Here is a 14,321-nt window from a genome sequence, read left to right as displayed (position 1 = left end):
CTGTAACAGCCATTTTAATTACGAGCATTAGCAGACTTCTTACTGAGTGAATTGTTATGCAAATTAGCAATTATCTCAGCTTCTTTTTAGTGCACATTCCAGAACTTTAAAAAAAAATAGCTCGTAGACGCTTTGACCTTTTGTTTTGAAATTTTCACAAATGATTGACAATGTGTTTATCTTCAAAACGCCATCGGGGCATTGTTTTTAGTTGAATAGTGTTACAGCAAGGGTGTTAATTTATGCATAAACTTTAAGTAGTGAAATTTGAGTTGCTGTCCTACAAAATTGACAACTGGTAGCCAGTTTTCTCAAGACGGCATTTTCTTCATAGTAAACAGATGTACACATAAACCAATTTTGACAGGGAACAGAAGCATGGTTTAGAAGCTAATTTTTTTTAAATCACTTTTGACCAAAAAAGCACATTTTTGTGCATATTTCAAACTACAGTGTCCATAAAAATAAAATACTAACAAAACTTTGAAATTCATACAATAAGCTTTCCGAAAATATATAGTATTGTGGACAAGGTCACCTTGGTTTCCTAATTAACTAATTAAAATACCTGTCAGATAAACTGCATCTCTACCTTAAATAAGTCAGGAGTTATAGATGTCATTCAATAACGAGATATACAAGTTTGCCCTATCATATTTGTTAATTTTGTTACAATATACTATGTTTTTAGTTCAGCAAGTAATTTGACACGCTGGGCATAATACTTGTTCAACCAATCATTTTCATTTGTAGTTTGTAACACAGCAGCAAGATTGTTACTGAGGTTGCATGTTTGAATTACTCCACAAAAATTTGCTACAGATGTCTCAATCTGTTTCTGACCAAATGTTTTCACATTAGTTAATATAATGCAATATGTCTTGTGAATGACTACCCTACTATTAGGGAAAGATGTACAAGTAAAGCGGATTAGATATTAAAGTATGTTTATTAATGTGAATACACAAGTTTTGTTTAACATGCATATAGGGTTAGATATATGACAAGAATGTTGGTAATACAATCACTGGTATAATGAAATTGTTTTATGGTAATCAATTTACCAAAACTGGTGCTAAGTGGAGTTTGTTTTAGAGTTCACTAGAAAATGCATAATCAATAATCAAAATGTCCAACAGAAAATGTTAAACTTGGTTGTCCTTGTACCAATCATGATACCAGACCAATGTCATTCCATTATAATGCTACAACAAATTGTTGGGCATGAACTGGGGAGGTGGGTCTGGGAGGATAAGCATGCATTTCCTAGTAAACGCTAAAAGTGTTTTACACCATTTTTGGTAAGTTTACTACACAACATCCCAAAGTGGATAAAAACTCTTCCTAAACAGGCAGGAACCCATTATATTAGTTTTTATCACCATTTCTGGCAAAAAACTCATTTGTGAAAACAAATTTGAACAGATTAACAACAGCTTAGTATGCATTTACAAAGTAAACCTTGCATCTTAGAATCCATACATTCATAAATTTATGAAAATCATATCTTGATCTACTAAAGTTCAAGCTAATTCTATAGTATAAACAAGTCATTGAAAATGACACAGTCCTCGTTAAATTTTTGAAAGTTCTTTTTGTGCTCATCATATTAAAGCAGAGGGGTTGTGGCGAGTGTGTCCTTGAAACTTGAGTTCCAAGTGGCGTATACAACAAATTGTTTATTTACATCAAAACACGTGTATTTTGAAAAAAATTGTCATGGACATGCATCCTAACCTGTATAAAGTACATGTATGTGCCAAATTTGAACGAAAACTAACAAAGCATGTCCAAGATACTGCATAAAAAAACAAAAACAAGATACCAACCATCTTTGATCCAATTGCGAAATAAATCGTCATGGACATGTAACCTAACGTGTATAATCTATGTACAAAGTTTGAATGACAACTGACAAAGCATGTCCTAAATTTTCAAAAAACAAGATGGCTGCCAGTCGGCCATTATGAATCGAATCACTAAACCACTGCATGTGCATATGTCCCACATAAAGTACTAGGCACATGCAAAGAATGAATTTTTACCCAAAACTAGTCAAATCTGCGCATTAGTTCAGAGCATCCATGTGCCAAGTTTCATCAAAATCCAATGAGTGGTTCTTCAAATATCAGTGGACCAGTCATGGAACAGCTTGAAATCAGTTAATTATCATTCAAATTAGGTAATTAATATTCATAGATTTTTACCCAAAACTAATCAAATCTGCCCACTAGTTCAGAGCATCCATGTGCCAAGTTTCATCAAAATCCAATGAGTGGTTCTTCAGATATCTGTGGAACAGTTTTGGAACAGCTAAAAATCAGCTAATTATTATGCAAATTAGGTAATTAATATTCATTGATTTTTACCAAAACCTAATCAGCTCTGCGCATTATCCCAGAGCATCTATGTACCAAGTTTCACCAAAATTTAATTAGTGGTTCTTGAGATAACGATGGAACAAAAAAAGTGACATACATACATACATACATACATACATACATACATACATACATACAGACATACAGACAGGGTAACTGCAAAGACTCCCTTTTGTGCTTCGCACACGGGAGTCAATAATATTTGCCTTAAGTTTTTACTACAACAGTCAGTGTTGCAGAGAATTTCAGAAGATTTTCTATCATCGAATTGCACACTGAATTTTCAAATTTATAGGATGGTTCAGTACCACTAAATCTAGGCAAATATGTTGTACTTCCTAGTTAGTTTCTATAGCATGCACTCAAGTAGAATTCAAGACAGTATTGTATGACAGGATCTTGAAGACTAAAATTGACTTGGACATGAAGAGGAAAAATCACTGAGGCAACGGGTGATGTTCGTATTGGTCAAATTTGATTTTTCTTTTATAATATGATTCAAAAACACTTCGATATAAATTTTAAGACAATACAACTTTAATATATGGCAAAGGCCTTGAAAAAACATTTTAACACTGTACTTACGCATGTACTCTAAGAAAAATGTGTAACACCATATTGTCAATGACATGACATGACATGTCCCCATCAGAGGATAGATTGATGCTCATTACCAATTGAGTCAGACAAGTAACCCCACCCACAATAGTACAGCATGATTCTTTTGTAACTGGTCACATTTCAAGAGGACATCCTTAGTACAGTATAAGCTAGCAGACAAGCTATAACAACAATAGCTCACCAAACTCGCTTTAATTTCAGTAATTTTTTTTGAAGTTGAAAGTGTGAAAACAAAATGAGGTGGCCCTCTGATGATGAGCTGGACTGGAAGTAGAAACAAATGTTTTTTCTTTGTCTTATGCATTGGCAAAAATATTTGTTGTAGATAAAGATATTGATATCATCCAAGCATTATTGAACTTATGTTTTAAATTATACCAAAAACAGAATTTGAGAAAGCATAATCATACAAATTGAATAGAGCATCCATTGGTAGAAGTTCTTGGGTAAGAGTGCTTCTTGGTAACTTCATAGAATTTATACATGTATTGGCAGTAGGCAATCAAAGAAAGCTTAGAAAGAACTCCCATGTGCTGAGAGTATTGGAGACACATTAAATATAATTTGAAATTACTTAGCTGAAAACTAATTATGCAAATCAGAAAATTAACATGAACAGATTTGATTGTAAAACTAATGAGGTCTGCGCAATGTAACAAAAACTCTATGTACCAAGTTTAATTGAAATATGATTAGAACCAAAAAATTATGAATTATTATGCTAATTAGGGAAATAATATGAACAGAGTTTTACCCCAAACTAATTAGGTTTGTACATTGTCCTAGAGCATCTTTTTACTAAGTTTCATTAAAATGGAAATTAGTACTTTAGATATCAGTGTGAAAGCTTAAAATTGGTTAATTATGCAAATTGGGTAATTAATATGTACAGATTTTAACCCACAATTATCCACTCTGTCTATTGTCCTACAGCATTCATGTATAAACATTCATTGATATGTGATGATTAGTATCCGAGATATTCGTGTAAAAGTTGTAAATTGGTTAATTATGCAAATTAGGTGATTAATATGCACAAATATTTACCAAAAACTAATTGGGTCTCTGCATAATTCTAGATTCATTGAAATGTGATGATTAGTACTTTAGATATCAGTAGAAAAGCTGAAAATTAATTATGCAAATTAGGTAATTAATATGCACAATTATTTACCCTGAAACTAATCAGGTCTCTGCATAGTCCTAAAGGATCTATGTACCAAGTTTCATTGAAATGCGATGATTAGTACTTGAGATACCCGTGGAAAAGCTGAAAATTAACTAATTATGCAAATTAGGTGATTAATATACACAAATATTTATCCGAAACAATCAACCTCTGCATAGTCCTTAAGTATGTAAGTACCAAGTTTCATTGAAATGTAATGCTCACTACTTATATCAAAAGCTGAAAATTAATTAATTATGCAAATTAGGTAATTATATGTACTGATATTACCATAAAAACTATCAGGTCTGTGCAGTGTCATATGACATCTATGTACCAAGTTTCATTGAAATGCGATGATTAGTACTTGAGATACCCGTAGAAAAGCTGAAAATTAACTAATTATGCAAATTAGGTGATTAATATACACAAATATTTATCCGAAACAATCAATCTCTGCATACTCCTTGAGTATGTAAGTACCAAGTTTCATTGAAATGTAATGCTCACTACTTATATGAAAAGCTGAAAATTAATTAATTATGCAAATTAGGTAATTATATGTACTGATATTACCATAAAAACTATCAGGTCTGTGCAGTGTCATATGACATCTATGTACCAAGTTTCATTGAAATGTGATGATTAGTACTTGAGATATCAGTGGAAAAACCGAAAATTGACTAATCATTATGCAAATTAGGTAATTAGTATCCACGGATTATTACCAAAAACTATTCAAAACCTAGCATTAGTTCAGAGCATCTATGTACCAAGTTTCATCAAAATCCAATGAGTGGTTGTTTAGATATCAGTGGAACAGTCATGGAACCACTAAAAAATAGCTAATTATCATGCAAATTAGGTAATTAATATGCATGGATTTTTACCAAAAACCAATCAAATCTGCCCACTAGTTCAGAGCATCCATGTGCCAAGTTTCATCAAAATCCAATGAGTGGTTCTTCAAATCTGCGCATATGTTCAGAGCATCTATGTACCAAGTTTCATCAAAATCCAATGAGTGGTTCTTTAGATATCAGTGGAACAGTCATAGAACAGCTAAAAATTGGCTAATTATCATGCAAATTAGGTAATTAACGAGCATGGATTTTTACCAAAACCTAATCAAATCTGCGCATTGGCCCAGAGCATCTATGCACCAAGTTTCATCAAAAACCGATGTATGGTTCTTGAGATAGCAGTGGAACAGTCGGACACACATACACACATACACACATACACACACACACACACACACACACACACACATACAGACACACTAACTGCAAAGACTCCCATTTTGTGCTTTGCACATGGGAGTCAAAAAGGAATTGTCCACTTTCACAAACTCTATTGATGGGTCCATCATGAATCCTAATATAGGCTCTTCATCAGCTCCTGTTGCAAACCGCAAAATATCGGATACAGTGATATTACCTCTTTTACCCCCTGAAACAAATTAAATCAAAGAAAGCTTAGAAAGAACTCCCATGTGCTGAGAGTATTGGAAACACATTAAATATAATTCAAAATTACTTAGCTGAAAACTAATTATGCAAATCAGTAAATTAATATGAACAGATTTGAGTGTAAAACTAATGAGGTCTGCGCAATGTAACAGAAAATCTATGTTTCCAAGTTTAATTGAAATGTGATTAGAACCAAAAAATTATGAATTATTATGCTTATTAGGGAATTAATATGAACAGATTTTTACCCCAAACTAATTAGGTTTGTACATTGTCCTAGAGCATCTTTGTACTAAGTTTCATTGAAATGGAATAATTAGTACTTTAGATATCAGTGTGAAAGCTTAAAATTGGTTAATTATGCAAATTAGGTAATTAATATGTACTGATATTACCATAAAACTATGAGGTCTGTGCAGTGTCATTTGACATCTATGTACCAAGTTTCATTGAAATGTGATGATTAGTACTTGAGATATCAGTGGAAAAACCGAAAATTGACTAATCATTATGCAAATTAGGTGATTAATATGCACAAATATTTATCGGAAACAATCAATCTCTGCATAGTCCTTGAGTATGTAAGTACCAAGTTTCATTGAAATGTAATGCTCACTACTTATATCAAATGCTGAAAATTAATTAATTATCCAAATTAGGTAATTAATATGTACTGATATTACCATAAAAACTATCAGGTCTGTGCAGTGTCATGACATCTATGTACCAAGCTTCATTGAAATGTGATGATTAGTACTTATATCAAATGCTGAAAATTAATTATGCAAATTAGGTAATTAATATGTACTGATATTACCATAAAAACTATCAGGTCTGTGCAGTGTCATATGACATCTATGTACCAAGTTTCATTGAAATGTGATGATTAGTACTTGAGATATCAGTGGAAAAACCAAAAATTGACTAATCATTATGCAAATTAGGTAATTAGTATCCACGGATTATTACCAAAAACTAATCAAAACCTAGCATTAGTTCAGAGCATGTATGTACAAAGTTTCATCAAAATCCAATGAGTGGTTGTTTAGATATCAGTGGAATAATCATGGAACAGCTAAAAATCAGCTAATTATCATGCAAATTAGGTAATTAATATGCACGGATTTTTACCAAAAACTAATCAAATCTGCACACATGTTCAGAGCATCTATGTACCAAGTTTCATCAAAATCCAATGAGTGGTTCTTTAGATATCAGTGGAACAGTCATAGAACAGCTAAAAATTAGCTAATTATCATGCAAATTAGGTAATTAACGAGCATGGATTTTTACCAAAACCTAATCAAATCTGCGCATTGGCCCAGAGCATCTATGCACCAAGTTTCATCAAAAACCGATGTATGGTTCTTGAGATAGCAGTGGAACAGTCGGACACACATACACACATACACACATACACACACACACACACATACAGACACACTAACTGCAAAGACTCCCATTTTGTGCTTCGCACCTGGGAGTCAAAAATGATGTTCCTGGTTAACATAGCAAGTTAATTACACTTCTACTACATGCATTAACAAAGATTGAGAACAACATAAATATATCATGCTTTATCACATGACTATGGTGCATATCGCTCCCTGTTGTGACGTTTAGCGTGAAATATCACTGCTGATATTTCACACTAAACATGATGGTATTCATGTTGAATGTCATCAATTTATGCGTTTTTGAATGGTACGCAGAGGAAAACAACGACAAACAATTGTGTGACGGTACAGCTTTTTATCGCTTTTATTTTTGTTATGGTTCGGCTTCTATCTTATCTTATTATACTAGTGACGTCCTTATGAAATTTTGTCGGTTACAAAAAAAATCCTGCTGTACATGTTTTTCAGTACAGCCACGGGAAAAATCTTTTTTGTTCGAAAAAACATCACTGAATAATTGTAGTGATTTGGCATGTACTGACTTTAGTTCTGTGTCACTCCGCCGATCATGATATATAGTTCCTGATGAATGTATACAGTAAAAATACTATTTTCAACAGGATTTTTTTTTACTCGCTCATAGTTCATAAGGACATCATTAGTACAATATAAATTAACAACCGAACCATAACAAAAATACACCAAACTCAGCTTATGGTCCTTTAAAGTTTATAAACTTGTAACTTGTACTTACTTGCAGTTTCCCTTATGTATATCATGAAGAGTGCATAAACATTACTCTCCAACATTCTGGCATTTGACCCTTCTGGGCTGAACTGAGGTTTTAGAAGTAAAATCAATTTCCTTTGAGTCAATATACTACTTTGGTTAGGTTGAAAAAGATGAATAAATTCTGGTACTTCTTGACTGAGCTGAAAAAAAAAAAACCCACAATACTGAACAAATTGTAAATGATTATTAAAAGAACAATTTACCATTGCCCTGATATGGCAGGATGGATAATGTGTAGTCTGTTCCACTGCAATGCAATGCTGGGTACTATCTGAGAACGTAGTTTGGTACAGGGTATTCACTCCATGGTTTTCATTGGCTTTATTCATTTTTTTAGCATCTATTAGATTGATTGATTTTTTGATAAGAAAATCATTTTTTGTAAATCCAACGTAACTAAAGTAAATGCATTTGTTATGCTAAATCGATCAGCAAAGAAACGATGGAAATCAAGTGTCATTGGTTAACTTTTTTTAACAATATGTCACTCCTTCACTGATCATGATGCTGGCCCATATCAGACTACATCTCTCAAATGTACCCATTGTCATAATTAAGCAGGCACCAAATCAGGGTATTACATTGTTAAAAGGTAAACATACAGTCAGCTATGTAGACCTGCATGTTGACCACAGGAAGATGAATACCTAGCGATAAGTGACACCATGATTGAGGACCTAGTAAACGTAGGGAGATGGGGGTGTTACGGGATTTTGTGTCATTAGCAAACCTCTCCAGTTGGAAACCTGGTGACTCCTGGCAAATGTAATAGCAATAGCAATCCCAGAAGGTGTTTGGGTTGCTAGGAACATTTTTATATCATTATTGGGACTAAAATAGTCACCATTTTGTCAAAAATTACAAGTCACTAAAAAATGTTATATACACATGCATGTATACTATTATGCTTGTTCTCTATCCCAAAATTAGAAACACTGTGTTCTAAAAATGACCATGGAGGCACAAATAGAATAAACATAGGGACACTAGTATAGCCTTGCCCTAGTTGATGTATATGTCGGAACCACAATCGAACTGCGGAAACCACAAAGTGATACGTTATGTACTTAAGTTAATTATTATTGAGTTAGTTGATTGGGTACTCAGTAACAAGTTACGTAAGCCCAAACTTCCGGCCACACTGTATGTATACTTTCAACACACGCTTTATTCGGCAGTAGCTGTATAGTATTCGTGTAGTCTATATATCGTATAATAAAGTCTCTTTCCTTGACTTAATCGATCGTCTCCTTTATCCTGTAATTTCGATTCCCACATTTGTTGGTGCCGAGACCAGGATTAAAGGAAAGGATCATGTCTGCCAGAGGAACTCGCCCAGCCTACCGAGGAAAGATGACCCAGCTACTCAAGAAAGCCGAAGATACGATTGTGAAATTCAACAGTGAAGACGACGTGGATTGGGACAATCTCTTGATCACAAAAGAACGCATCGAAGATAAGTTTAAGTTGTTAGAGAAACTCGACGCTGAAATTATTCAGTCAACTAACGAAGACCAGTTAAACGACGTTATTCTAGAAGCCGACAATTACATGGATGAAGTTTTCGCCAGAAAGTTCAAAATCTGTAAATTCATCAATCAACACGCTGCGACAAGGGAGACAACGGGATCGACGGTAAGAACAAACACCTCTTCTACTAGACAGTCTACAACTTCCACTAGTAATACCGTCCACTTACCGAAGCTACAGCTTCCGACATTCAGTGGCGACTCCCTAAAATGGAAAGCATTTTATGATGTTTTTATTTCTGCTGTGGATAACGATCCAAGCTTCAGCGAAGTTCAGAAATTTCAATACCTCCGAGGTCAACTTTCCGGAGAAGCAGCGAGAACTATTGATGGTCTACCATTGACGAATACGAACTATCGACATGCTATTCAACTGCTGGAAAAACGATATGGCCAAACACATAAAATCGTCAATGCTTATATGAAATCTTTGTGGGATTTGCCCAAGCCAACTAGCGATATGAACAGTTTACGAAATTTCTATGACACTATAGAAACTAATGTACGCAGACTCGAGGCTCTCGGTAAAAAGGAAACGTCGTATGGTGATCTGTTAGTTCCGATCGTATTCGAGAAGTTACCAAGAGGCATACGGAAACAGATAACACGTGATCACGGCGACTGTGAGTGGAAATTATCGAAACTATGTGAATCACTTTACAAAGAAATACAGGCACTCGAAGTAAGTTCATTGATCAACGATAGTGAAGGTGAATACGAACAAGAAACACAACAAATGACTGCGGCTTTCTATACTGGTACGAAGACATCGGCAACACGTACATCAACACCGACACGCAATTTTCGACCCCGTAACGCACCAAAACCGAGAAAAACCTGCGCTTACTGTAAAGGACAGCATTTTCATAGTGATTGTGTCATCGTAACGGATAGAAATAAACGACATGATATCGTGAAGCGTGACAGGCTGTGCTTTAATTGTCTGGGAAGACACCAAGTTTCGGAGTGCAGATCGACCAATAAATGCCTTCGCTGTGGGAGAAAACATCACACATCACTCTGTACATTAGAACCACAAATGCGCGCCTCCTCAGACCAATCTAGTCGTGACACAACGTCAACATCACTCAACAAATCGACTCCGGCATGTGTTAACTTCGCTGCAGCTGCTCAAAGAAAAAACAACTACGATAATCAACCAGTTTTATTAAAAACTGCCGTAACAGAGATTTCTACTGACACTCAATCATTGACCGCTGTTCTGTTGTTTGATGAAGGAGCAACAAGATCATTCATCACTGAAGATTTGGCACAAAAACTGAATGTTAAACCATCTGGATCAGAGTTAATACAGTTGGCGACATTTGGTGACAATAGCGGCAACGTCCGGTCCTTCAACAAAGGGACAGTTAATCTCAAGACATTAAACGGATCCCGTAGTGTGTCGGCACTGATTGTTCCAACAATATCAACACCAATGAAGAATCTGATATCGAAATCTGTTTTAAATCTCCCGCATTTACGAGGCCTACGCCTGGCGCACCCTGCATCATCATCGGATTCCTTTGAAGTGTCCCTAATGATCGGCGCCGACTACTATTGGAACTTTGTGGGAGACGACATAATCCGAGGACCGGGACCAGTAGCTGTAATGTCGGAATTTGGATATCTTCTATCCGGACCAACTGGAACCAGAATGAGAATCCCGACTAACACAACTATGTTACATATAGCTGCTAGTAACCAGAATGAGCAAATTAAACTCCAAGATTTCTGGAACTTGGAATCTATCGGAATAAGGGACGAAATACACGAACCGAAAGCGGATTTCTTCAAAGAATATCGTGACTCTAATTTACAGTTTGAAGAAGGGAAATACACCGCGAAGTTCCCATGGAAACCAGAACATCCGCCCCTACCAACGAACTATCAGTTAAGCGAGAAACGAACACGAAATTTGGTGCACCGCTTACCATCTGATATTTTGGAGTACTACAATAAGACCATTCACGATCAAATATCTCGGGACTTCATAGAAGAAGTTCTTAATGACGACAACGAACGGGGACATTACTTACCACATCATGCCGTTAAGAAGGATTCACCGACCACACCCATCCGTGTAGTTTATGATTGTAGCAGTAAACAATCACCCATAATACCCAGTCTCAACGACTGCTTGGAAGTTGGGCCACCGTTATTGAATGACTTGACAGGAATTCTACTTAGATTTCGAGTACATCGTTACGCGTTTAGCAGCGACATCGAAAAAGCTTTTCTGAATGTACGTCTCCACGAAAGTGATCGCGACTACACAAAATTCCTGTGGCTAACTGACCCAACTAATCCTGATAGCGCATTTAAGACTTATCGATTCAAGTCAGTACCGTTCGGAGCAGCCTCTTCGCCTTTCATATTGAACGCCGTCTTGAAAACACACACAGAGAAAAACGCAACAAATGCAATTACATCGGATCTGAAACACAATATCTATGTAGACAATATCATAAGTGGAACATCTGAAATCAAGGACGTGATAGAATACTATGAATTCTCGAAGGATCTTTTAAAATCTGGCGGGTTTAATCTTCGGTCATGGGCTTCTAACTGCGAACAATTACGTGATCTCGCTAAAGCCGACAATGTAGCTGATCTAAACACTGAGGTACACATACTCGGATTACGTTGGAAAACATTGTCGGATGAGCTTACCTACGCAAATAATATTTCAAATGACGAAACCATATTGCCAACTAAACGTGAAGTAAGTAGTGCAACGTCTAGCGTATACGATCCTTTCGGTTATTTAGCACCAGTGGTTATTAAAGCGAAGATATTTACACAAGAATTATGGAAACGAAAGCTCGACTGGGATGAACCTTTACCTTCCGATTTGACAAATGAATGGAACGCCATATGCTCACTGGTAAATCAACAAATACCGTCAAAATCGGTGACATTGTTCTCGACCATCATGACAACCAGAAGCGACTGCATTGGAATATGGCAAAAGTTGAGAGATTAAACTACGGAAGAGATGGACTAGTCCGATCTGTGGATATTAAAACACCACACGGACGAACCAATCGACCGATCAGTAAACTCTATCCGTTGGAGTTAAACGCTGCAGATGACATTGAATTACCTAACATTAACGGTACATTGTATGAACATGGTACCAGACACTAACGGCATTGAAATAACCAGACCCCGTAGAAATGCGGCCGCCGTTGCTCGTTGCAGAATAACAGACTTAAACGAACTGAAATTGTGTTAGTTCTTGTGTGTGACAATTTGCCTATGTAAATGGATATTTATCTTTAGTTGAATTTGTTACATGCTAGTATTTGAAGATATTTTACGTAGAACTTGACATGATTGTAGCTACATCGTTGTATTTAATAGTATAATGTTGTATTTTGTTTTTGTTTTGTTTGATCGATTCTTTACCCCAGTGTGTTTTTTTTACACTTACGTTTAGTATTTCTGTTTATATTTACTTCGAATTTAATCACTTGCGGGCGGGAGTAATGTCGGAACCACAATCGAACTGCGGAAACCACAAAGTGATACGTTATGTACTTAAGTTAATTATTATTGAGTTAGTTGATTGGGTACTCAGTAACAAGTTACGTAAGCCCAAACTTCCGGCCACACTGTATGTATACTTTCAACACATGCTTTATTCGGCAGTAGCTGTATAGTATTCGTGTAGTCTATATCGTATAATAAAGTCTCTTTCCTTGACTTAATCGATCGTCTCCTTTATCCTGTAATTTCGATTCCCACAGTATATTCTGAGTTGGCAAGTATATTTAATATTCTAAACAAATCAATAATATTTAAATTCATCACTGAATTTAGTTCTATTAATAGAAATCCCTTGGGAATTGCAGTGTAATCACATCTACCTTACTATATTGTGTATTGTATCGGTGAAGATTTTTGAGGATATATTCACTAAATGTACATGCTAGAAAGCCCACATTTGATTTCATATCAAAACTTTTCCTGTAATCAAGCTCACAAAGGCCCAAAATATCATATTTTGACCAAAAATGACAAAAAAAGCACCAAAGCGCCACTGAAATATAACTCCAGACAAACACAAGCACAGACACAGACAGAAATGACCAAAATGAGTACCGTAATCCTTCTAACAATTAGACCATGAAAAAATAATTATTTTTGCAGGTGGCTGATTTGATAGAAGAAAAACAGAAAATATTTTTTGGGTGGTCGAATTATTACGGGGGTATAGTTTGGCTGGTCGAACTATAGGAGTGTAATTTTGGTAATCCAAATGCAACGAAAAACAAGCAGTAATTTCAAGAGACAACGCTGCTACGTGTAGCACCCAACGAGAGTTTTGTTTAATTGTGTACAAAATGTATCAAGTTTGTTTTGCACGCTAAGCACGCACATAAAACATAAAAAAAAAATTACGCATTTGGAATTTTTTGCAATAAAAAATAAAATATACACACATACACACTTGCTCAATCGATCATTCTTTCAGGCGATAAAAATATGGTACGATATATCTCTTTTTGGAGGATGTGGTGGCCCTGAAAAGGGTCGTTTTGTTTGATTTACCGTTAGACGGTACAAGTGAGAGATGGTTACTGTTGCAGCTCCGACTGCGTAAATCCCTCAAACCAGTCGTCCTCGTCATCATCATCCAACAGTAAATCAGAAATGATGTCTGCTATTTCTGCATTGCTCCTGATGAGATGATCTTCGGCAACGTTCATGGCATTGGTTATACCACAAACTTTAAACGATCGTGAAATCATGGATGGGCGATTATGTATTTTTTCCCATGCGTTGACAATCCAGTTGACAATAGTTTGCGTGTCTGCTGCTTTGATAGCAGCGACACTGATAAAACTTGTCCACGACTTTCGAAGTTCAGACTTGAACGGTTTGTTGATACAAACATCTAAAGGCTGGAGTTTAGATGTACAACCGCCGGGAATTACGGCCGGTAAGTGTTAACG

General features: G+C 35.7%; 1 protein-coding gene across 1 annotated transcript; it reads left to right on the top strand.

Annotated features, from left to right (window-relative positions):
• The first annotated feature begins 9,145 nt into the window (after positions 1-9,145).
• On the top strand, positions 9,146-12,346 carry LOC146740976 (uncharacterized). The gene has a single exon (XM_085501937.1). It carries the CDS (start codon positions 9,146-9,148, stop codon positions 12,344-12,346), a length of 3,201 nt encoding a protein of 1,066 aa, XP_085358063.1.
• The last annotated feature ends 1,975 nt before the right edge of the window (positions 12,347-14,321 follow it).

This window comes from Saccoglossus kowalevskii, chromosome 7 (genome assembly GCF_978046115.1).
Source record: "Saccoglossus kowalevskii chromosome 7, keSacKowa6.1, whole genome shotgun sequence".
Taxonomy (NCBI): Eukaryota; Metazoa; Hemichordata; class Enteropneusta; family Harrimaniidae; genus Saccoglossus; species Saccoglossus kowalevskii.
Note: the sequence above shows the minus strand (reverse complement) of the source record. Positions and strands in the feature narration are given on the sequence as shown.